Raw genomic sequence first — 23,563 nt, forward strand, 5'->3', positions numbered from 1 at the left:
ATAATGAAATAGTTTGTCTGTCAGCAGGCTGTGTTCCTAGTAACAGCAGGATGTTGTTGTGTGTTGTGAAGGAGGAGCAGAGCGAGGGTGAGTATGACCAGGATCAGGACATGTGATGATAAGTACCACTTCTTCATGTGACCGAGGAAGAGGAGCAGCCCAGTGGAGATTACAAACACTTGATTGTGTTCCACTCAATACTGGAGAAAATACGCTCAGGAAAGGACTTTCTCTTCTCTCCTGTGGGTGTAGAGTGACTGCTATTATATATATTGAACTGAAGGTATGTATAACTTGTATCTTATTCATGTAAACTGTTTTTTCCTTTCCGCAGATTTTCCTTTTGGCCCAATGTGATAATGTATTTTGTTCTATGTTGGAAGATAAACAGTAGCCTTCTGTCTTTGTGCAGACAGTTGTTGGTGATAAATTGCTTAAACAGTTTACTGGGCAAGTATTTCATTGGTTGGACTATACTGTATCACAGTGTACGGTAGGCCTAATCTAGTCGTTCTGTTCTATTACTATGCAGAGAATAATTAATATTAATAATCAAGAAAGTGAATCTTAAAGTAGTGAAGTTGCATACATTTTTTTTAATAATTAAAGTTGAGAAGTATTATTCTCAGGTAAACATATATGCATTGAACATCTGAGGTCAAATGCTGATCATTGATAGATGTACCGTGGTGGCCATTTTCTTGCCAACATTCTCCAGAAATGATCTACCAATGAGCCACACCCAATGTTCAACTAGTAATCACTGTTTGAATTAGATGTATTGATTACAGTGTCTAAATGATAAGAATCAACAGAATACCCTGGAATAAATATTTAGCTACATAGACCTACTGTACAGTACTGAAGATGTCACTGTGGAAGATGTGTTAGTTCAGGGTATAAATGCAACATGCAACAATTTCAAAGATTATACTGAATTATAGTTAATATAAGAAAAGCTGTCAATTGAAATGAATTCATTAGGCCCTGATCTATGGATTTCACATGACTGGGCAGAAGCGCAGCCACTTTGCAGCCAGGCCCACCTGCTGGGGAGCCAGGCCCAGCCAATCAGAATGAGTTTCCCCACACAAAAGGGCTTTATTATTTATTTATTACCCCCCCCCCCCACCCCAGAAGATCCCACAGGTGAAGAAGCCGGATGTGAAGATCTTGGGCTGGTGTGGTTACACGTGGTCTGCGGTTGTGAGGCCGGTTGGACATTCTGCCAAATTCTCTAAAACTGCGTTGGAGGCAGCTTATGGTCGAGAAATTAGCATTCAATTATCTGGCTACAGCTCTGGTAGACATTCCTGCAGTCAATGACATTCCTGCACGGCCTTCAAAACATGAGAGACATTTGTGGCATTGTGTTGTGTGACAAAACTGCACATTTTAGAGTGGCCTTTTGTCCCCAGCACAAGGTACACCTGTGTAATGATCATGCTGTTTAATCACTTCTTGATATACCACACCTGTCAGGTGGATGGATTATCTTGGCAAAGGAGAAATACTAACTAACAGGGAAAGTTGTGTACAAACTTTGATGGAATTAAGATTTTTGTGCCTATGGAACATTTCTTGGATTTTTCTTTTCAGCTCATGAAACATGGGACCAACACTTTACATGTTGTGTTTATATTTTTGTTCAGTGTACTAAAACACAGACTAAACACACAGCTATTCATAGATATGTAGGCTGTAGAGATTGGAACTGATTACTTGAATCATATTCCCACTGGGACTATAGACATGACGCAAACAACTGCTGACATATTTGTAACAGTACAGGGAATACCCAGGAGAATAAAACATGAGAAAAAACAAGGCAGTGTTAAATACTAGGTTTTTAACGGGTAAACACCACAATGGATATGAAATGTTTATAATGCTGTTGTAGCACAAACCAGAGAGCTATTATTATATTATATTTTTCCTCCAGATGATGGATTAATGATAATGGCATTAGCAGACACTTTGAAAGCATAGATTAAGGTCTAACTATATTACATGACAAAACGTGATTTGAATAGGAATTTTGCCTGGATTTTCTTTTCAGTCTTCCCTATAGGCTCCATTGAAAACAAAGTGCCTCTGATCTTACTGTAAATAATTATGTTTCAATATAAACTGAATAAATGAATGCTTCCACTCTCTCTGTTGTTAATTTAGACTGTCCAGCTTGTACCCTCCTGCAGTCAGGATGCAGACCATTCAGACTGTAGAGACCCAGGTGCCTTTCCTCAAGGAGAGCTTCTTCATCACAGCGTTTAAAGACAGGAGGAAGAGTAGTGTGACTAACCTGCTCCGCAGACAGCAACAACAACAACATCATACTCACCAGCCGCTTCCGCCTTCTCTGGACGGGGAGGAGCCTCGCATTGAGCATGCACGACTGGGTCGCTCATCCAGCAGCCCGTTATGCAACAAAGCAGAGCAAGCAGATAGGAGCAGGGAGGGGGAGGGAGACAGTGAGTCTGTCAGCCTCCTCTCAGCAGCAGCATCCTCACAGCTGCTCCTGACACCGACGAGCAGGCAGGGATTAGTGCTGAGCTCCCGGAGAACCAGTTCAGCAACCCATGAGAAACAGCCCCAGCAGCATGGCCTGATTGCCAAGGGGGTCCGCCTGTTTAGGAACATGGGGAACCAGGAGGCCAAGCAGAGGAAGGTGGTAGGGGGAGACGCCCCCTGTGATGGGGGAGCCGAGGACAGGGAACTGGAGTGCTCCAATAAAGGCAAGAAATCCAAAGGGGGAGATGCCGGCAAGAAGAAATCCAAATCGGAATCCAAAAGCTCTGTGTTTTCCAGTATGCGGCTCAGGAAGAGTCTGTCGAAGGCAAAGGGGTTGTCCAAGGAGGATATCCTGGACAGCAAGGAGTCCCAGCTGGAGGAGACTGGTGGGGTCAACAGCAGCCTCTCAGCAGACGAGCTGGGAATGATGTCGGATGGTGAGCCAGAGCAAGGCCACTTGACAACATCGGGGCCTGAGGACGAGGGCCAGAGGATTAGTTCAGGATCAGACGGGGACCTCTACAGCTTCCACTCTGCTGCGGCTGATCATGAAGACCTGCTGTCGGACATCCAGCAGGCTATTAGGGAGCAGCATGGGACCTCTGACGGGGTCCTGGATAGGGTCACTGTCCCTTTGGCTGAGGGGGTCACCTCCCCCACCTCCGGTGGTGATGTTAAACCCCTAGCCCCTGACCCCACTGACCCACAGGAGGTAGGCTCCACTCATGGGCCAGACCTGGACAAGGGACAGGTGGATGAGACACCCGTTGTTACTGATACTGTAGGACCAGACCAAAGTGCTGAGCTTGGACAGTCAGAGGCAGAGGGAGGTGTGGCATCTGGGGAGGAGTCAGATTTAGGTTCACCAAGTGACAGTGGCCCCTCCTCGGCTGCCTTCGACACCGAGAGGAGCAGTGGAAGCCCCCTGCCCAAAACCACCAGCACCTACAGCTTCACAGACACCACCGCCACCACCACATCCTATGAGAGCGCCGAGGAGCCCCAGGACGACCTGGAGAGTCCGGTGTTGACCTCCCAGCTGACTCAGAGCCAGAGCTTTGATGAGGGGGGTAGCACCATCGAGGGGGTCAGGTGCATCAGGTTGGGAACGACCTCAGGGTCACCCAGAAGTGTCAGTAACATGGACCTGACTGTGGAGAGGGAGGAGGGGGACAGGGGGAGAGACTTCTGGTCTATGAGCAGGAGGAAGAGTAGCTATTCTGTCTCTCTGCTGACGGCTGACAGTTCCAAAAGAGCCCTTTCCAGAAGGACGTCCTCCACTACCTCCACTGTCAAGCCCTATCCTCCCATCCACCCTTCCTACGTGAAGACCACCACCAGGCAGTTGACATCCCCCATAGGCTCCCCCAGCCAGAGCCCCCTTATCCCCCGTAGGATGGGGCCAGGCTCTGGGGCAGGGTATGGGGGCCACAAGGCCCAGGTGTGGAGGACCACCAGGCAAAGGTCCTGCAGTATCGCCGGGCCTCTCAGTCATTCTGCAGACTGGACCAAGGATCTGGAAGGCCTCAGAGCTAGGCATGAGGACGCCGCTGACCTCCAGGAGCATGGGGGGTCAGAGAGAGGCATCTCAGGGGCTACTCTGACTCTTGGCACCAGACGACGCCTCTCAGGTGTCCAGAACACCACCACAGGGCCATATCAAGATGTCTTCTCTGGTAAGTGACTGAGCATAGAGGTGCTAAATGAGTTACAGGGTAACATTGGCATAAATGGGGTAAATATGTTGGTTAGATAATAATTTAGGCCTATTATGGCTGGGAATCCATGGAAGGCTGGTTGTAAGCCATCATTTTGGGCTTTGAGCCTTTTTGCCAAACAGGGATTATGTGAGTGTGTAATGATAATGTGTGTAATGTGAGTGTGTAATGATAATTATCATCATGTAAAATTACAATAACCATTGTGTATTTATAAATATAGGACCAATAGATATAAATGTATTTCTATTAAACATCACATTATGTAATGTAATGATAACGTATACTGAATTTGAATATCAACCCCTGTAAGAACATACTGTGCTGTACCTTATCGAACAATATGTTGTCATGGATATCCTCCTCAGTATTAGTACACTACAGAAGGCTGATGGTCTGGGGCTCAGCTGTTTCAGCTCTCTGCTCCTGCAGCAGTGCTGATTGTGAAATTGATCACTCACCCATGGCAATGCCGTTCTTTGCCCAACTGTCTGAGAGGGCTACACACACCCACACTTTTTATCTCTGCATTGTTGGGAAAGGGCTCATAAGTAAGCATTTCACGGTAAAGTCTGTGATAAATCAAATTTGATTGAACCTCTTCACATTTGCACAGCTGAACTGTAGCTAGATATTCAGATCATTCCTTGATACAGTGGTAGGTTGCTGTCTTGCCCAGGATTGAGCTGTCAAACTTGATTATCAGTTTATCATTTTATCAACCAGAACATCTTGTTATCCAGTCTGGCCCTGGTTTGCCTCAGCTATTGGCGCACTCAGTCATGTGACATGGATCTGTTTTAGAGAATATCAATAGGGACAGGGGTCACTAGCCTGTACACTGAGGGGAAGGAGATTCTTTGCTGGTGCTGTTGTTGTTTGTGTTCATCCTTGTCACACTTTAAAGACAACAAAAATACAGTTTCTTTGGATAAGGTTGTTCATCATCATACTGTATGTGTATCTAAAAGAGTGTTGGCTATTGAACAGAGAGCAACGTCGCATTTTAACAATCATTTTGATTTCTTCATGTTCTTTAATCAGACTGCTTAGATAAGCTTAAAATAGCTTTGAACTATCCTTACCTGATCATAATCTAAAAAACATCTATTGCAAGGACAAGAAGAAGTTTTGTATCGCTAAATGTTCTTTTGCTACCTCGCAAACAAGAGACAATCGTAAACACAACGTTGAAAAAACCTACTTTGCAGCGTCGTGCAGCGTTATTTGCAGTTGGCTCACGTGTTCTAGCTAATTCAAGTCATAACACGCATATAATAGCATTATAGATGATTAGTTTGACTGTTTTAATTGAATATCCTGCCAGTAGAACATGGATCAGTAGAGGAGTAGGCCTACGTCTCCCCACCAAAGCTCCTCTGGTCACATTGCCATGACTTGTGACATCTCTGGATTAGAAAACCAGGCCTTCCCTTGCTCTGTCTAGACCATCCCTTTCGTAACATACACAGCTGAGCAATGTGGTAGGATTATTCCTCCCCGCCTCCTATGACTCAATGACCAGGATGGTTCTGATAAATATTGTTCTTTTGATGGTAGCCTAGAGTACTGTTTAAATGCCAGCTGTTAATGTGAAGGTTAAGCCATGGCATTTGCAGAAAGCACCTTCCATCATGTGATTTCTAAGAAGGTGCCCTCTTTTGGCCACCTCAGGACCAATAGATGTTGCACAGAGAAGTTGAAAACACAGTATTTATAAAATAATAGTAGTAACACAATACTGTTATGCAGTACTACATCTAGCTAACGTATCAATGTATAATGTTTGTTTTTTAAAACTGGGTGGTTCGAGCCCTGAATGCTGATTGGCTGAAAGCTGTGGCATATGAGACCATATACCACGGGTATGACAAAACATGTATTTTTACTGTTCTAATTATGTTTGCAACATAAGTGGGTGGGATATATGGCCAATATACCATGGTTAAGGGCTATTCTTAGCCACAACGCAGCGCAGAATGCCTGGATACAGCCCATAGCCGTGGTGTGTTGGCCATATACAACGAGCCCCCAAGATGCATTCAGGGCTCGAACCACCCAGTTTATAAAAACAAACATTATACAGTGATACGTTAGCTACTTAGTGATAGCTAATACTAGCCATATATATTTTTGCGCCAACATTTTCTATAATGATGTAGATTAGAAGTTCGAAACTGCTTGCACTTGTAGGTGCCAATTATCGAAACTGCTTGCACTCGTAGGTGTCAATTATTGAAGCTGCTTGCACATGTAGATGTAGGTGTTAATTATCTTGTCTGAATCTGTGATCTACCATCTCACTCTCTATCTGTAGATCTTTGAACGTTAAATGTTTCTCTCTTCATTTTACATCTGTGTGTATCTCAATCAATTACAAAAATCCCTCTGCTGTCTCATCAATATCCTCTGCAGTATCTGTTTCTTCATAACGGTGTGTCTTCCCAAGATCTATTTTACGAATGTCTCTCTCTCTCTTTCTTTCTTTCTTTCTTTCTTTCTTTTTTTTTTTTTTTTCTTTCTTTCTTTCTTTCTTTCTTTCTTTCTTTCTTTCTTTCTTTCTTTCTCTCTCTCTCTCTTTTTTTCTTTTTTTCTTTCTTTCTTTCTTTCTCTCTCTTTCTTTCTTTCTTTCTTTTTTCTTTCTTTCTCTCTCTGTCACTCTGTTTCTCTGTCTCTGTTGCTGTCTCTCTCTCTCTCTCTCGCTCTCTCTCCCTCTTCCTCTCTGTCTCTCTCTCTCTCTCTCTCTCTCTCTCTCTTTCTCTTCCTTAGGACACACCCTTTTGGAGCGTCTATGTCTGCAGCAGCAGGGGAAGGGAGTGACAGAGGAGGAGGCGGAGAGGTTGTGTTGTCGTATGTTGGGCCTGGGGCTGCTGCAGCCCCTCAGTGACTGTTTCAGAGAGCAGCATGAAGACATTGTCACTCCAGCCACAGTCACCTTTAATGTGAGAACCAACCCTTTACTTACTTACATTGTTTCACTGCTGCCGTTTCAACAAATATCCCACTGATCAAAGGCTGATCGTCTGAACTGGCTAGTATCACGCACTGGATGATAGTTTATTATGAACAAATGTATTCAAACAAATGTATTCTGGATTTGTATCAAATATCCACCATCTCCGCCCTGATACTCCATCTCCATATCTGGATGTTTTTATATTTGAGCGTTTCCTCATGTTGACAACAGTTCTCACGGTCAGCCTAACCATACGAAACTGATTTCATAAATGTTTAAATCCTCTTCCCAGTAACGCTTCACTCGGACGTAATCTCATGTTTGTGTGGTTATAATTTTCCAAAGTTCGTTGAGCGCGCTGTCAGTGCCATTTTTATCACATGCCCCTTGCAGCTGAAATCACTCGGCTGTAAGGTTCTTAGTCTGAGGATTTAAATATAGATTTCACGGCTTAGTCATTTTTCATAACTAGAAAATAATAATATTGCGTGTGTACATGCAATCGTGTGTATGTGTGTGTGTATGTGTGTGTGTGTTTGTGTGGGGGGGGGGGGGGGTGCTTCCTGTTGCAGTATCTCCATAGGGACTGAACATTGTGTCGTGAGGCAATGGGTTGTCATGTTTCCTTTCTGGATGTGCCATGTGATCAGAGCTGCTTTTCTTTTGCTCAGCCACCAAAGCAGATTTGTGTCTGAACAGATGAGCGTTTGTCTCTGGCTACACTGTGCACCTCCCCCCTTAGATACACTCACACACATAAACACATTGTCACAAACACTCAGTCATAACATGCACACAAAATCACATAGAAATACAGTATGCACACACACACACACACACACGCATGCCTTACAAACAGTCACTCTGTGACACACACATCTGCTTGCGTAGACCATCTGCTGACTGCATTGCATAAGAGCCCCACGTGCCCAGGGCTCAGGCTGCTCTTGAGAAGGCTCACTGTGGCTGGGTGGGTTCGCGCATGTCATCTCCTTTCACTGTCTCTACCTGGGGTTGGACCCGCAACCCTGCATTATTCAGCTTGACCAGAGTCAACTTCTAACCGTGTCGATTGACAACGCTGCTCTCCTCCCTCACCTGCTCTCCTCCCTCACCCGCTGTCCTCCCTCACCTGCTGTCCTCCCTCACCCTTCTTTCTCGCTCTCACTCAATCTCTTGCCCTGTTTTATTTTCCTCTCTTCCATTTTTGTATGCTACTCTTTCGTCTTCATTCTCATTCCTATCTCTCTCTCTCTCTATCTGCCTCTCTCTTTCATCTTCACTCTCATTCCTATCTCTCTCTCTCTCTCTCTGTCTCTGTCTTTCATCTTCATTCTCATTCCTCTCTCTCTCTCTCTGTCTCTCTCTTTCATCTTCATTCTCATTCCTATCTCTCTCTCTCTTTCACTCTTTCTCTACTTCCTATCTCTCTCTCTCTTTATCTCTTTCTCTCTCTCTACTTCCTATCTCTCTCTCTCTTTCTCTCTCTCTCTACTTCCTATCTCTCTCTGTTTCTCTCTTTCTCTCTCTCTCTACTTCTTCTCTCTCTCTTTCATAGTCACTCTCATTCCTATCTCTCTCTTTCACTCTTTCTCTCTTTTCATCTTCGCTCTCATTCCTATCTCTCTCTCTCTCTTTCTCTCTTTCTCTCTCTCTACTTCCTATCTCTCTTTCTCTCTCTCTCTCTTTCTCTCTTTCATCTTCACTCTCATTCCTATCTCTCTCTCTCTACTTCCTATCTCTCTCTCTCTCTCTTTCTCTCTTTCTCTCTTTCTCTCTCTCTCTACTTCCTCTCTCTCTCTCTCTTTTATATTCACTCTCATTCCTATCTCTCTCTTTCACTCTTTCTCTCTTTTCATCTTCGCTCTCATTCCTATCAATTCAATTCAATTCAATTTCAATTCAATTCAATTCAATTCAATTCAATTCAAGGGGCTTTATTGGCATGGGAAACATGTGTTAACATTGCCAAAGCAAGTGACGTAGATATTATACAAAAGTGAAATAAACAATACAAATTAACAGTAAACATTACACATACAGAAGTTTCAAAACAATAAAGACATTACAAATGTTATATTATATATATACAGTGTTGTAACAATGTACAAATGGTTAAAGCACACAAGTTAAAATAAATAAGCATAAATATGGGTTGTATCTCTCTCTCTCTTTCTCTCTTTCTCTATCTCTCTACTTCCTATCTCTCTTTCTCTCTTTCTCTCTTTCTCTCTCTCTCTACTTCCTCTCTCTCTCTTTCTCTCTTTCATCTTCACTCTCATTCCTATCTCTCTCTCTCTCTCATTCCTGTCTCTCTCTCTTCCTCCCTCACTCTCTTTCTCTGTCCTCACTGTCCTCTCCCCTGTAAAAGTAGACAGCCTTTTTTGACTCCCTGAGATCTAATCACTCGCTATAGTGCCACTATAATGAATCAGCATTGTCTCTATGGGGAAAATATTGTTGATGTGATAGAGTAGGGTGCTATGACAGGTTCTGACCATGTTTTTGTCTCTGTCTGTACTGTAGTTGTGATTCTGTCTCCAGTTCAAACTGGAGTTCTGGTTAAGGTTTTGTTCTGGCATTGACTTCACAGAGAAAACAACGCCTCAGGCGAGCTCACAGACTGGAACAGAATGAATATGTGCTATGTAAAGTGTAGACACCCACTCATACACACGCATACAGTACACACAAACACACACACTTGACATGCACAGTGTTGGAATGGCTTGATATTCTTACATAAATGGATAGCTATTATGTAGAGGTCTGTAAATTATCCGATTGATTTACAATATATTTAGATTCAGACTAAATTGGGCCCTTAGAATTGCCCAATTGCATGTATTTAATATCATATTACCGTGCCATGCCGTGCTGAAACTGCTTGCTGCAATGGAATCATTCACAGCCATTTCCCAGGGAAAAAATGTGCTCAGTTGATAAGTAATAAGCTCTCATGCATTAAGCTGAACTAATGGAATATACACAGTAACAAGCTGAGTTTTCATATCTCAGATTAATGAGATTGGCTTTCTTTTAGCTTCTCGCAATGTTCTACATGTTCCACTGTATAATAGAGAGTCTTGTGCTAAGCAAACACTGTACCTTAACTCACTTAGGAAAAGTGGATGATTTTATTGGTTGGATTAGTACAGTGAAAGCCCTGTCGGTTTAGCCGTTGTTGGTTGATGTCCTCTGAATCAACAGAGGGCTTTACATAGGTTGCTTTATTGATTTATTCCTTGGAGTAAAATGTGATTAAATATGAAGGGAGTTCCTTTTTCTCTGTCTGTATGTTAAATAGCTGTCTGCCTTTTTTTTGCACTGCCCTGTTTTGGCCTTTATTTGTGTGTGTAAGTAAATGCCAAAACAGGACAGTGCAAAAAATAAAAAATAAACTGAAAATGATGTAGGTCTAATGTCCCAGTTATATTCGCCTGGTTATTATATGGTGGTAATATATCATGTGAATAAAATTCTGTAAAAATACATACTAACATGATCATTGTTTGTTTTCCCTCCCCCAGGAGGACCAGCTGTATACGTGGGCCACCTTCGGCCTGCCCTCCCACCTCTGGGAACCCCATGAAGGTCGTACCCCAGGCCGCATCCAGGCACTGTGGCCCCCTCCACAACCAGCTCAGGTATGTTTTCAGTGTGTTTTATGTAGTGTACCACACCAAGCAGATGAGCTCCAGAGGAGAACATTTATTCAAGTAGTGTGACATTGAAAATGTTGCGTCAACTTCAACCGAATGGAAAATGACCGTGTGCCTCAGGAGGACAACAGATCTTTGTACTCTTCTGTTTCCTATTACAACTGGAAGTGAATGAATGCCCAGACATGTTTTGTTACAATACTGTCCTCTTGTGGTTATATTTTGTATATTTTGTATAATGACAGCGCATGAGGATTACTCCTGTTTTTCCAACAGAGGTCAGGCTTGGCTTGAATTCCTACGATAACTTTCATAGGTCATTGTCAGAAGCAGGTTAACTTCATATCCTGTCAAGCTCCTAACCTTGTAATGGTCTCCTGGACGTCACTCAGAAAGACTCGGACTGTAAAGTCAACACGAACTGTAGTATGCATAGACATGGGTGTTGTGATGTGCATCTAACTCTGGGCTCTGCACTCTACACATGGCCTCTTTGAAGATCATGGAGACTTTGATCATCTCGTGGGTCAAGTCTTTGAAGTCTCCCCATCAATGTTCTAACTACCCAGGTGCTGGAAGCCTGGAGTCTAGACATGTGGTCTTCCCTGACCTGACCCTGACCATGACCCTGACCCTCACTTTACCCTGACCTATAACCCTGAAACCAATGTTTGTTTACCCTTATTCACTCAGGTTGTGGCATCTACTAGGTTTGAAGTCTGAGGAATTGTTCAAAATATAGTTTTTTTGTAAGCATGTATTTTTTGGTCAAATGGTCTTCTTCTATAGAAATAGGTCCTGCATCTCACTAAATAGTGGAAAGTAGATTATTCAGTCGACGTTCCTATCGGTCCTAGACTATGATGACATCATCTATATGAACGCAGTTGCCGCTTCATTAAAGCAGTTAGATGCAGTTTATCATAGTGTGCTTTATTAAGGGCGACAGTTTTAGTACTCATCACTGCATTATCTACCAGAAAGTTGGTTGGTTCTCTTTGATGTCACATACTGTAGGTTGATACATTGCTATATTTTCATTTATTAAGCCCTTTTACAAAAAGTCCCACTGTACCGAACATCTTTACTGAAGTTTAGACATACGTGTTACCACACCCGCTCTCAGGGATGGCTAACTCTGGAAATTCCTTTGGTCTCTACTGCGTTAGGTAAATCAGCTTTTAGTTTTGTTGCACTTTATTTGTGCAACAGTCTTCAAAATGTTCTAAAATGTGATGTTCTGGTACCTCTATGGCAAATCAGATAGTTGATGAATGTGTTAGTTTTCTATGACATTTTTTTTCTTTCTGCTTGCATGTTGTATTTGTATTTGGATGTGGGTAATGGTCTCAGTATGACTCCCTGATAAAATAAAGGTATAATAAATAGTCAACTTAAAAAGCACATTCCTTGAAAAGTGTTAATGGCTTGACTGTTTACATCCATCAAAAAGGGCTTCAAACATCCCTTTATGTAATATTAAAATGTACAATGTTCTGTATTTCATTGCTTCTGCTTGAAAAGTGGTCTGAAATCCTTTTTTCGTGACAGATTTCGTCAAAGTCCGGGAATCTGTCACAAGAGGACAATGGCAGTGATATTACAGGGCTGGAGCAGACCATTAATGACTTGAGGATAAAGATTGCAGCACTGGAAATCCAGCATGCATCTCTGGAGATGGAGATCGACTCTAAGAAGAGTGGGGATGGGGACAATACTGTGGCCTTGGGGGGTATCAGCCTCACAGGAAAGAAGAGGATCGAGGTTTCCGTACAGACATCCCCTTTGGAGGAGGCCTTTAGATTTGAAGTGCCTTTCAGGGGAGGGTCAATCCCCTCCTCAGCCTCTGTCCCAGCGATCTCCTCCTCCTCCCTCCCCAAACCTGAGTTTGTCTGTACCTGCCAACAGCAGCAGCAAAGTGGTACCCAGCCCCCACCTCCTCCCACCCCAGGTATACCCCCTCCTCCTCCCCCTCCTCCTCTACCTCAGCTCTCTGGAGGGCCCCCACCACCTCCACCCCCACCCCTTCTCCCTGGTGGGGCTGGTCCTCCTCCTCCACCCCCTCCTCCTCCTTTACCAGGTATGGGCGGATCCTGTCCCCCACCTCCACCCCCTCCCCTGCCAGGCTTTGGACCTCCACCTCCACCCCCTCCCCTGCCAGGCTTTGGATCTCCACCTCCACCCCCTCCCCTGCCAGGCTTTGGACCTCCACCTCCACCCCCACCACCAGGTATTGGCCCCCCTCCTCCGCCCCCACCCCCCGGCGGTGGACCTCCACCTCCCCCAGGCTTTGGCCCTCCTCCCCCTCCTGGTGGATTCATGGCCACCATGGCCCAGGAGGCTGGCCCTCAGAAGGCACCCATTGAGCCCCCCAAGCCCATGAAGCCTCTCTACTGGACCAGGATCCAGCTGCATGCTAAAAAGTAATTACTAGTCCACTTTAGTCCAATGACTGTTCATACATATACAGTATGTTTATCCAAAGCTTCCTGTTTAACTACAGTATATGAGATATCCATAAACATAACGCATGAATGAGAACGTATGCAAAAGATAGAGATAGATCATTGACATTCATGGAGTCTATAGAATGGGTTTTCTACTGAAGATAAAGATCAGCCTTGTAAACCAATGCTACACAGATGGTAACCCAGTCTAAAATCTGAGAAAGATGTGGGGAAAGAGTCTGGTGAGATGTTGTTTGAGTTGAAACAGATGTTGAGATGTGCTTTGCAGTGTTGGGGAAGCTTCTCTGAAATCATAGTTTCCCAAACTACCAACACTGGAAGAAGTTAAGCTACACTAAAGCTACCTTAAGAAAAATATAGTTTACTGAACTAAAGCTAATTTGAAAAATTATCAAATCTAAATCTGAAATGTCATAAACTACAAATTGCAAGAACAGATCACTCTGGGGTCAGGTGTTAACAGAATGTGTCATTTAGCCTATTAAACACAAAAACTATGTTTCAACTATGATTTACGCAGGTCTGATACCGAAAATCAAAGGAAATTCTTCCCTACTTCACAAATATTTTATTTTATTTTTGCAATAAAAGTAGTGTGTAGTTTCAGTAGTTAACTACACCCCTACATGGCCCAAACGTTATTAACTACTGAAAACACTACCTAGATTTGAATATAGTTCAACTACCACCAAGCTACTGCAAAATGAAGTTACATTTCTAGTTAAATGACATGTATGTTCACTACTCCCTAACACTGGCGGTTTGGTACTGATGCACTTGGTCCGACTCCACACACATAAATTTGTCTTTTAATAGCCTTCTAATTGTACTGTGAAGTGTAAATAAGTCCATCTTATGATAATCAGTGGGCATGATACATAGTGGTGTTTTTATTTATAGTTATTGGAAATGTAATGTACTGTACAGTTGTTGTCTGAAGAGGTGCTATAGTGCTGGTCTCCCTGCATTCTGGGGCTCGGTAAAGCATAACATGCCATACATTTTCAGTTGTAAGTTTGAGGTATACATCACCAGGATAAAGATTAAATGAAAGCGATGTAATGCAGATCTTTCTCTCTTCTACCTGAGGGATGCGAGTGGTTCTCTGGTTTGGGAGAAGATCGAGGAACCGTCAGTGGATTTTGATGAGTTTGTCAAGTTGTTTTCCAAAAGTGCTGTGAAGGAGAAAAAAAAGCCAATATCAGACACCATCACCAAGTCCAAGGCCAAACAGGTACTGTACATTGTATGAGCGTGTGTCTGCCTGTCTGCCCTTGACTCTCTTTGGTGCCATCCCTGTCTCTTCCTCCCCTTGACGCTCTTTGGTCCCGTCCCTGTCTCTTCCTCCCCTTGACGCTCTTTGGTCCCATCCCTGTCTCTTCCTCCCCTTGACCCTCTTTGGTCCCGTCGCTGTCTCTTCCTGCCCTTGACTCTCTTTGGTTCCATCTCTGTCTCTTCCTGCACTTCTCTCCGTCACATTAGTCCCCTGCCTGTAAATGACATGAGGAAGTGATGTAGCCAGAGACTGATTATGTGGTGTGAGGTCTGGCTGCCCCTGGATCCCAGGCCCAGCGAAACTCGGAGCCAGTGTGTGGCGTGTGGTTAGCAAACCCACACTGATGACTGGGAGACACTGTGGCAGCCTCGTCTGTCCTGTGATTCCTCCCCTGAGACCGCTGCTCTGTGGCTCAGATCCAATAGTCTAGCATAGCTTCCCTTTCAAACTTTTTGCTGTACTTTTCTGTCACAGCCACTGATCTAACAGCATTTGATAGATGTAAGTACCATGGTGGAGAACTAGCTAGCCAAGCACTTCTGCTCTAAGTGTTCACAGGGGAAATTAGGATAAAAAATAGGGTTTAGTAGAGTATTGGGACAGAGACTTTGTGTGCTCTTCTCTCTTGTGTGAGAGGGACTTCCTCTGTGTATTCAGTACAGACAGACTTGATGATTGATGAAGAGCAGAAAGCTAGGCTGAGTCACTTTTTATACTCACTCTCAGTCAGACCTCATTATGTCTGGATTCAATCAACCAACCGACCATACATTCATTCATCACTTGGATATGAAATTTACCTTTTTTAAAGTAATAATGGAATAGCGTTTGCAAAGCATTTTTTATGCATTATGTTGAAAGTGTTAGATATTTGGATATACCTTGTTATCATCTTTCTTCCCTCTCACACCTTCTGTCTTTTGTGTGACTGGATATGTGTCTTCATATCAGAGTGGACTGGCGACTTCACACTATACTAGCCCACTTTGTTATATGCAATGTTAAATGTGAAACTGTAGAGAAAGAATACTGTACTCAGGCCTTTAGTTTTAGTTACATTAACAGACGTCTGCGTTTCTCTTCTGCCTCTGAGTACTTTTTCCACATCAACAAATGTTGTTTTGTGATAATTTATTCTCTTTTATGGTCTAATGAAGAACAAATTTTCCCTCAGGGTTTATTTCTGGCATGTGATGCAGGGCTTTGTGGGTTTCGTAGAAATATGTGTAGGCCAACATTGAAAACACAGTATTACTGGAATGATTGACTCATGACAGGGAGGAGACACAAATAAAACATCAAACGGTGATTGACGGGAATTAAAGATCTTTTAAAACCTAGGATTCAATTTCTGCACATGGTTTGTATGTAATATTTTCATTGAAACCATATTCCCATCATGAAAATCTTTTTGAATGGATAATGAACTGTGCATTAATAAAACAGTTTATGATGAACTAGTTATGATATACTGCAGGAGAATAGTTATTCTGTAGATCCTGTCAAAAGGATATCCAATGTGGTAGAATGATCTTCAAAAAGGATATCCAATGTGGTAGAATGATCTTCACTATGAACACATCAGACAATATTATACTGCAGTGTAATACCACCATTATGCACCTGCAATAGGAGCTTGGCCAACTGATATATTACTCTTGAAACGCTTTTTTATCATTGAAAATGACATTCTATGACGTCTACAGTGTGTTGGAGGCAGGAGGGCAGTAATGTAACTGTGTCCATGTTCTATGTTGTTGTGGTTTGTGTGATCTGGAGCACATGAAATTGGTCTGTTTGAGTCTGGGGTTTACTAGCTACCCTCCCCACACCACTTTATTACCCAGCAGCCACTCTGCTTTCTCAGTCTGACTGTGGTCAACTGGAGTGGCTACTCCACAGGAGGTTAGTGGCACCTTAATTGGGAAGGACAGGCTTGTGGTAATGGCTGGAGCAGAATCAGTGGAATGGTATCAAATACATCAAACACATGATTTGATGCCATTCCATTTTCTCCGTTCTGGCCATTATTATGAGCCGTCCTCCCTTCAGCAGCCTCCACTGGTCTACTCTACTGTGAACCGTACATGATGCTGTCCATGGTTTCACCAAGGCTGTTGGCTGTTGGTTTATCCATATACAGTGGCTTGCGAAAGTATTCACCCCCCTTGGCATATTTCCTATTTTGTTGCCTTACAACCTGGAATTAAAATAGATTTTTGGGGGGTTTGTATCATTTGATTTACACAACATGCCTACCACTTTGAAGATGCAAAATATGTTTTATTGTGAAACAAACAGGAAATAAGAGAAAATAACTGAAAACTTGAACGTGAATAACTATTCAACCCCCAAAGTCAATACTTTGTAGAGCCACCTTTTGCAGCACTTACAGCTGCAAGTCTCTTGGGGTATGTCTCTATAAGCTTGGCACATCTAGCCACTGGGATTCTTGCCCATTCTTCAAGGCAAAACTGCTCCAGGTTCTTCAAGTTGGATGGGTTCCGCTGGTGTACAGCAATCTTTAAGTCATACCACAGATTCTCAATTGGATTGAGGTCTGGGCTTTGACTGGGCCATTTCAAGACATTTAAATGTTTCCCCTTAAACCACTTGAGTGTTGCTTTAGCAGTATGCTTAGGGTCATTGTCCTGCTGGAAGGTGAACCTCCATCCCAGTCTCAAATCTCTGGAAGACTGAAACAGGTTTCCCTCAAGAATTTCCCTGTATTTAGCGCCATCCATCATTCCTTCAATTCTGACCAGTTTCCCAGTCCTTGCTTATTAAAAACATCCCCACAGCATGATGTTGCCACCACCATGCTTCACTGTGGTGATGGTGTTCTCGGGGTGATGAGAGGTGTTGTGTTTGTGCCAGACATAGCGTTTTCCTTGATGGCCAAAAAGCTCAATTTTAGTCTCATCTGACCAGAGTACCTTCTTCAATATGTTTAGGGAGTCTCCCACATGCCTTTTGGCGAACACCAAATGTGCTTACTTGTTTTTTTCTTTAAGCAATGGCTTTTTTTCTGGCCACTCTTCCGTAAAGCCCAGCTCTATGGAGTGTACGGATTAAAGTGGTACTATGGACAGATACTCCAATCTCCGCTATGGAGCTTTGCATCTCCTTCAGGGTTATCTTTTGTCTCTTTGTTGCCCCTCTGATTAATGCCCTCCTTGCCTGGTCTGTGAGTTTTGGTGGGCGGCCCTGTCTTGGCAGGTTTGTTGTGGTGCCATATTCTTTCCATGTTTTAATAATGGATTTAATGGTGCTCCATGGGATATTTTTTTATCACCCAACCCTGAGCTGTATTTCTCCACAACTTTGTCCCTGACCTGTTTGGAGAGCTCCTTGGTCTTCATAGTGCCGCTTGCTTGGTGGTGCCCCTTGCTTAGTGGTGTTGCAGATGCTGGGGTCTTTCAGAACAGGTGTATATATACTGAGATCATGTGACAGATCATGTGACACTTAGATTGCACACAGGTGGACTTTATTTAACTAATTATGTGACTTCTGACGGTAATTGGTTGCACCAGATCTTATTTTGGGGCTTGATAGCAAAGGGGGTGAATACATATGTATGCACCACTTTTCCTGAGTTAAAAAATAAATAAATGTTGAAACAAGTTCTTTTTTAAATTTCACTTCACCAATTTGGACTAAGTTGTGTATGTCCATTATATGATATCCAAATAAAAATCAATTTAAATTACAGGTTGTAATGCAACGAAATAGGAAAAACGCCAAGGGGGTGAATACTTTTGCAAGGCACTGTATTTCAACTTGATCAGCAGTTGTAAATGTAGGTATGATTTACTTATATAGTGCAATATAGTGGCATATAGTAAAAGATAGTGATGATGATGGATATTTCTTGTACAAATGTAGGATCTTAATTTGATGGCCTTGTTGCAGGAGAACTTTCTTGCAATGCAGAAAATGTGAAACCTGTAGTGTATTTGAGGTTTAAAAAGGCTTCTGAATTTGTCATTTACACTTTGAAATTTCACACTTGATATCAACCCCTAGAAAAATGTCCATTAATTATAATCCACATAATAATTAAAATGTCCTGTTGCTGCAGGATTATTTTCCTGCTTTAGCAAACTTGCTCAAATTACGATTTTTCATCTGTCCAAGAAACAATATTTAGAGACTCCACAATCTAAAGCAGCTAATTTAAAGGCCCAGTGCAGTCAAAAATGGGATTTCCTGTGTTTTATATAAATATATTTCCATAACAGCCTAGTGTGAAATTTAGAAATGGGTGATAATTTTACATTTACATTTAAGTCATTTAGCAGACGCTCTTATCCAGAGCGACTTACAAATTGGTGCATTCACCTTATGACATCCAGTGGAACAGCCACTTTACAATAGTGCATCTAAATCTTTGCCCTTTTAGTGTAAAAGCTGTTTGAAAAGACTGCCTGAAGAAGAAAGAGAGGTCCAAACCTCTCTGCCGATTACAGCTAGTTTTCCGTTTTTCCCTCCCCACTCAGACCACTCACAGACAGTCCCAGCAAAATTCTTCCTTGAGAAATTGCTCTTTGTTAAGAAGCTATTTTTGTTCATTTTTGACCATTTTAACTGTAAACAATCACAGTAAGGTACTTCATTGGGTAACACTTTAATTGGATAGTCCATCTGTAGATGCTCTACAGACTCTGTACAGACTATCAGTAATATAAACTAACTATCTACTAACCCTAGCCCTAACCTTAACCCTTATCCTAACCCTAAACGTAACCCTTACCCTAACCCTTATTCTAACCCTAACTGTAACCTTAGCATGCAGTTGCTTATATAAAGATCAATAGTTGTTGATAGTATGACCATCTTTAGAGTATCTACAGACCAACTTTCCGGACTATCCAAATAAAGTGTGACCCTTAATTGTTACCCAGAAATGATTTGATATTGACATAAAAAAATCTTTAATATTCAGGACCAGTCAAAAGTTTGGACACACCTACAGTACCCATTCAAGGGTTTCTCTTTATTTTTACTATTTTCTACAATGGATAATAATTGTGAATACATCAAAACTATGAAATAACACATATGGAATCATGTAGTAACCAAAAAAGGATTAAACAAAAAAAATATATTTTATATTTGAGATTCTTCCAAGTAGCCATCCTTTGCCTTGATGACAGCTTCGCACATTCTTGGCATTCTCTCAACCAGCTTCCTGAGGTAGTCACCTGGAGTGCATTTCAAGTAACAGGTGTGCCTTCTTAAAAGTTAACTTCTAATTGGTCCCAATCCCGGATCCGGGAGCACCCCCATCAGTAAAAAAGCTGACTAGCATAGCCTAGCATAGCGTCACAAGTAAATACTAGCATCTAAATATCATTAAATCACAAGTCCAAGACACCAGATGAAAGATACACATCTTGTGAATCCAGCCATCATTTCTGATTTTTAAAATGTTTTACAGGGAAGACACAATATGTAAATCTATTAGCTAACCACGATAGCAAAAGACACAACTTTTTTTTCCCACCATTTTTTTCCTGCATAGGTAGCTATCACAATTTCGACCAAATAAAGATATAAATAGCCACTAACCAAGAAACAACTTCATCAGATGACAGTCTGATAACATATTTATTGTATAGCATATGTTTTGTTAGAAAAATGTGCATATTTCAGGTATAAATCACAGTTCTACATTGCAGCTGCAATCTGAAATAGTGCCGAAGCAGCCAGAATAATTACAGAGACCAACGTCAAATACCTAAATACTCATCATAAAACTTTTCTGAAAAATACACAGCGTACAGCAAATGAAAGACCAACATCTTGTGAATCCAGCCAATATTTCAGATTTTTTAAGTGTTTTACAGCGAAAACACAATATAGCATTATATTAGCTTACCACAATAGCCAGAAACACAAGCCGTTTACCAGCAGCAAAGGTTAGCGATCGTAACAAACCAGCAAAAGATATATAATTTTTGACTAACCTTCATATACTTCATCAGATGACAGTCCTGTAACATCATATTACACAATGCATATAGGATTTGTTCGGAAATGTGCATATTTAACGGCACAAATCGTGGTTATACAATGTGATTAGTAGTCAAACTTCAAGCAATCTGTCCGGCGCCATCTTGGAGAGGCACCTAATCTAATCGATAACTAATCATAAACTTGACTAAAAAATACAGGTTGGACAGCAAATGAAAGATATATTAGTTCTTAATGCAATCGCTGTGTTAGATTTTTTCCGCAATTCATGGCGGAATTATTGTTTCACATTTTTCAACATAAATACGAATTAATAGCATAAAGACCTCTTACTATTTGTTGAGCTTCCATCAGAATCTTGGGCAAGGTGTCCTTTGTCCAGAACAATCGTCTTTTGGTTGAAAGATGTCCTCTGCAACCGTGTAATTAGCAGCTAACCTTAGCCATATGCCGGAGAGGTGTCCAACTCGCGACGACGCATGACAAAGAAATTCCAGAAAATCGCAATAAACTGCTATAAACTGCTATAAGTCGGTTTAAATTAACTACCTTATGAAGTTTTTAAGACAAAAAACAAATTAAATCAGAGCCGGAGATATAGAACTGCTAAACCGAAAGCTTTTCAGGACGCCATGCTTGGTGTCCCTCCTGCGTCAGGCCCCGCGTCGAAAAGGTCGGTCCTTCCGTTCCAAGAGGATTTATACTCCCCCAGATGGTGCTATCCACTCCATTCAAAGTCTCACCGCTTACTGACATCTAGGGGAAGGCGTATGCAGTGCATGTAGCCCCATAGCTTACAAGGGAATTTATAAACCGACCCTGGAACAGAGACCTCGATTTCAGAAATCTCACTTCTTGACAGGACGTGAGCTGCAGAATGAGTTCTGTTTCACTCAGAGAAATTCAAACGGTTTTAGAAACTAGAGAGTGTTTTCTATCCAATAGTAATAATAATATGCATATTGTACGAGCAAGAATTGAGTACGAGGCAGTTTAATTTGGGAACTAATTTTTTTCAAAGTGTAAACAGCACCCCCTATTGAGAAAAGGTTAATTTGTGGAATTTATTTCCTTCTTAATGCGTTTGAGCCAATCAGTTGTGTTGTGACAAGGTAGGGGTGGTTTACAGAAGATAGCCCTATTTGGGAAAAGACCAAGACCATATTATGGCAAGAACAGCTCAAATAAGCAAAGAGAAACAACAGTCCAACTGTCACGTTCTGACCATAGTTCTTGTGTTTTGTGCTTGTTTTAGTGTTGGTCAGGACGTGAGCTGGGTGGGCCTTCTATGTTGTGTGTCTAATTTGTCTGTTTCTGTGTTCGGCCTAATATGGTTCTCAATCAGAGGCAGCTGTCTATCGTTGTCCCTGATTGGGAATCATATATACAGTGGGGAGAACAAGTATTTGATACACTGCCGATTTTGCCAGTTTTCCTACTTACAAAGCATGTAGAGGTCTGTAATTATTATCATAGGTACACTTCAACTGTGAGAGACGGAATCTAAAACAAAAATCCAGAAAATCACATTGTATAATTTTTAAGTAATTAATTTGCATTTTATTGCATGACATAAGTATTTGATCACCTACCAACCAGTAAGAATTCCGGCTCTCACAGACCTGTTAGTTTTTCTTTAAGAAGCCCTCCTGTTCTCCACTCATTACCTGTATTAACTGCACCTGTTTGAACTCGTTACCTGTATAAAAGACACCTGTCCACACACTCAATCAAACAGACTCCAACCTCTCCACAATGGCCAAGACCAGAGAGCTGTGTAAGGACATCAGGGATAAAATTGTAGACCTGCACAAGGCTGGGATGGGCTACAGGACAATAGGCAAGCAGCTTGGTGAGAAGGCAACAACTGTTGGCGCAATTATTAGAAAATAGAAGAAAATAGAAGAAGTTCAAGATGATGGTCAATCACCCTCGGTCTGGGGCTCCATGCAAGATCTTTTATTTTTATTTATTTTTTTATTTTACCGTTATTTTACCAGGTAAGTTGACTGAGAACACGTTCTCATTTGCAGCAACGACCTGGGGAATAGTTACAGGGGAGAGGAGGGGGATGAATGAGCCAATTGTAAACTGGGGATTATTAGGTGACCGTGATGGTTGAGGGCCAGATTGGGAATTTAGCCAGGACACCGGGGTTAACACCCTTACGATAAGTGCCATGGGATCTTTAATGACCTCAGAGAGTCAGGACACCCGTTTAACGTCCCATCCGAAAGACGGCACCCTACACAGAGCAGTGTCCCCAATCACTGCCCTGGGGCATTGGGATCTTTGTTTAGACCAGAGGAAAGAGTGCCTCCTACTGGCCCTCCAACACCACTTCCAGCAGCACCTGGTCTCCCATCCAGGGACTGACCAGGACCAACCCTGCTTAGCTTCAGAAGCAAGCCAGCAGTGGTATGCAGGGTGGTATGCTGCTGGCACATCTCACCTCGTGGGGCATCAATGATCATGAGGAAGGTGAGGGATCAGCCCAGAACTACACGGCAGGACCTGGTCAATGACCTGAAGAGAGCTGGGACCACAGTCTCAAAGAAAACCATTAGTAACACACTACGCCGTCATGGATTAAAATCCTGCAGCGCACACAAGGTCCCCCTGCTCAAGCAGGCGCATGTCCAGGCCCGTCTGAAGTTTGCCAATGACCATCTGGATGATGCAGAGGAGGAATGGGAGAAGGTCATGTGGTCTGATGATTCAAAAATAGAGCTTTTTGGTCTAAACTCCACTCGCCGTGTTTGGAGGAAGAAGAAGGATGAGTACAACCCCAAGAACACCATCCCAACCGTGAAGCATGGAGGTGGAAACATCATTCTTTGGGGATGCTTTTCTGCAAAGGGGACAGGACGACTGCACCGTATTGAGGGGAGGATGGATGGGGCCATGTATTGCGAGATCTTAGCCAACAACCTCCTTCCCTCAGTAAGAGCATTGATGATGGGTCGTGGCTGGGTCTTCCAGCATGACAACGA

General features: G+C 42.5%; 1 protein-coding gene across 4 annotated transcripts in view; it reads left to right on the forward strand.

Annotated features, from left to right (window-relative positions):
• Window positions 1-2: 2 nt before the first annotated feature.
• Window positions 3-23,563, forward strand: part of LOC139562458 (formin-2-like) — a 60,758-nt gene continuing 37,197 nt past the window's right edge. For 2 of the 4 annotated variants that reach the window (XR_011672362.1, XR_011672363.1), the window contains exons 1-6: window positions 3-283; window positions 2,173-4,187; window positions 6,999-7,171; window positions 10,716-10,832; window positions 12,399-13,270; window positions 14,405-14,549. Coding sequence is in view for 2 of the 4 variants with exons in the window: in XM_071380176.1 (XP_071236277.1) it covers window positions 2,204-4,187; window positions 6,999-7,171; window positions 10,716-10,832; window positions 12,399-13,270; window positions 14,405-14,549 (3,291 nt within the window). In the remaining 2 variants the exon portion in view is untranslated. The remainder of the gene's footprint in view (window positions 284-2,172; window positions 4,188-6,998; window positions 7,172-10,715; window positions 10,833-12,398; window positions 13,271-14,404; window positions 14,550-23,563) is intronic. The other 2 variants (XM_071380176.1, XM_071380177.1) reach the window with 2 other exon arrangements.

Source organism: Salvelinus alpinus, chromosome 32 (genome assembly GCF_045679555.1).
Source record: "Salvelinus alpinus chromosome 32, SLU_Salpinus.1, whole genome shotgun sequence".
NCBI classification, from domain to species: domain Eukaryota; kingdom Metazoa; phylum Chordata; class Actinopteri; order Salmoniformes; family Salmonidae; genus Salvelinus; species Salvelinus alpinus.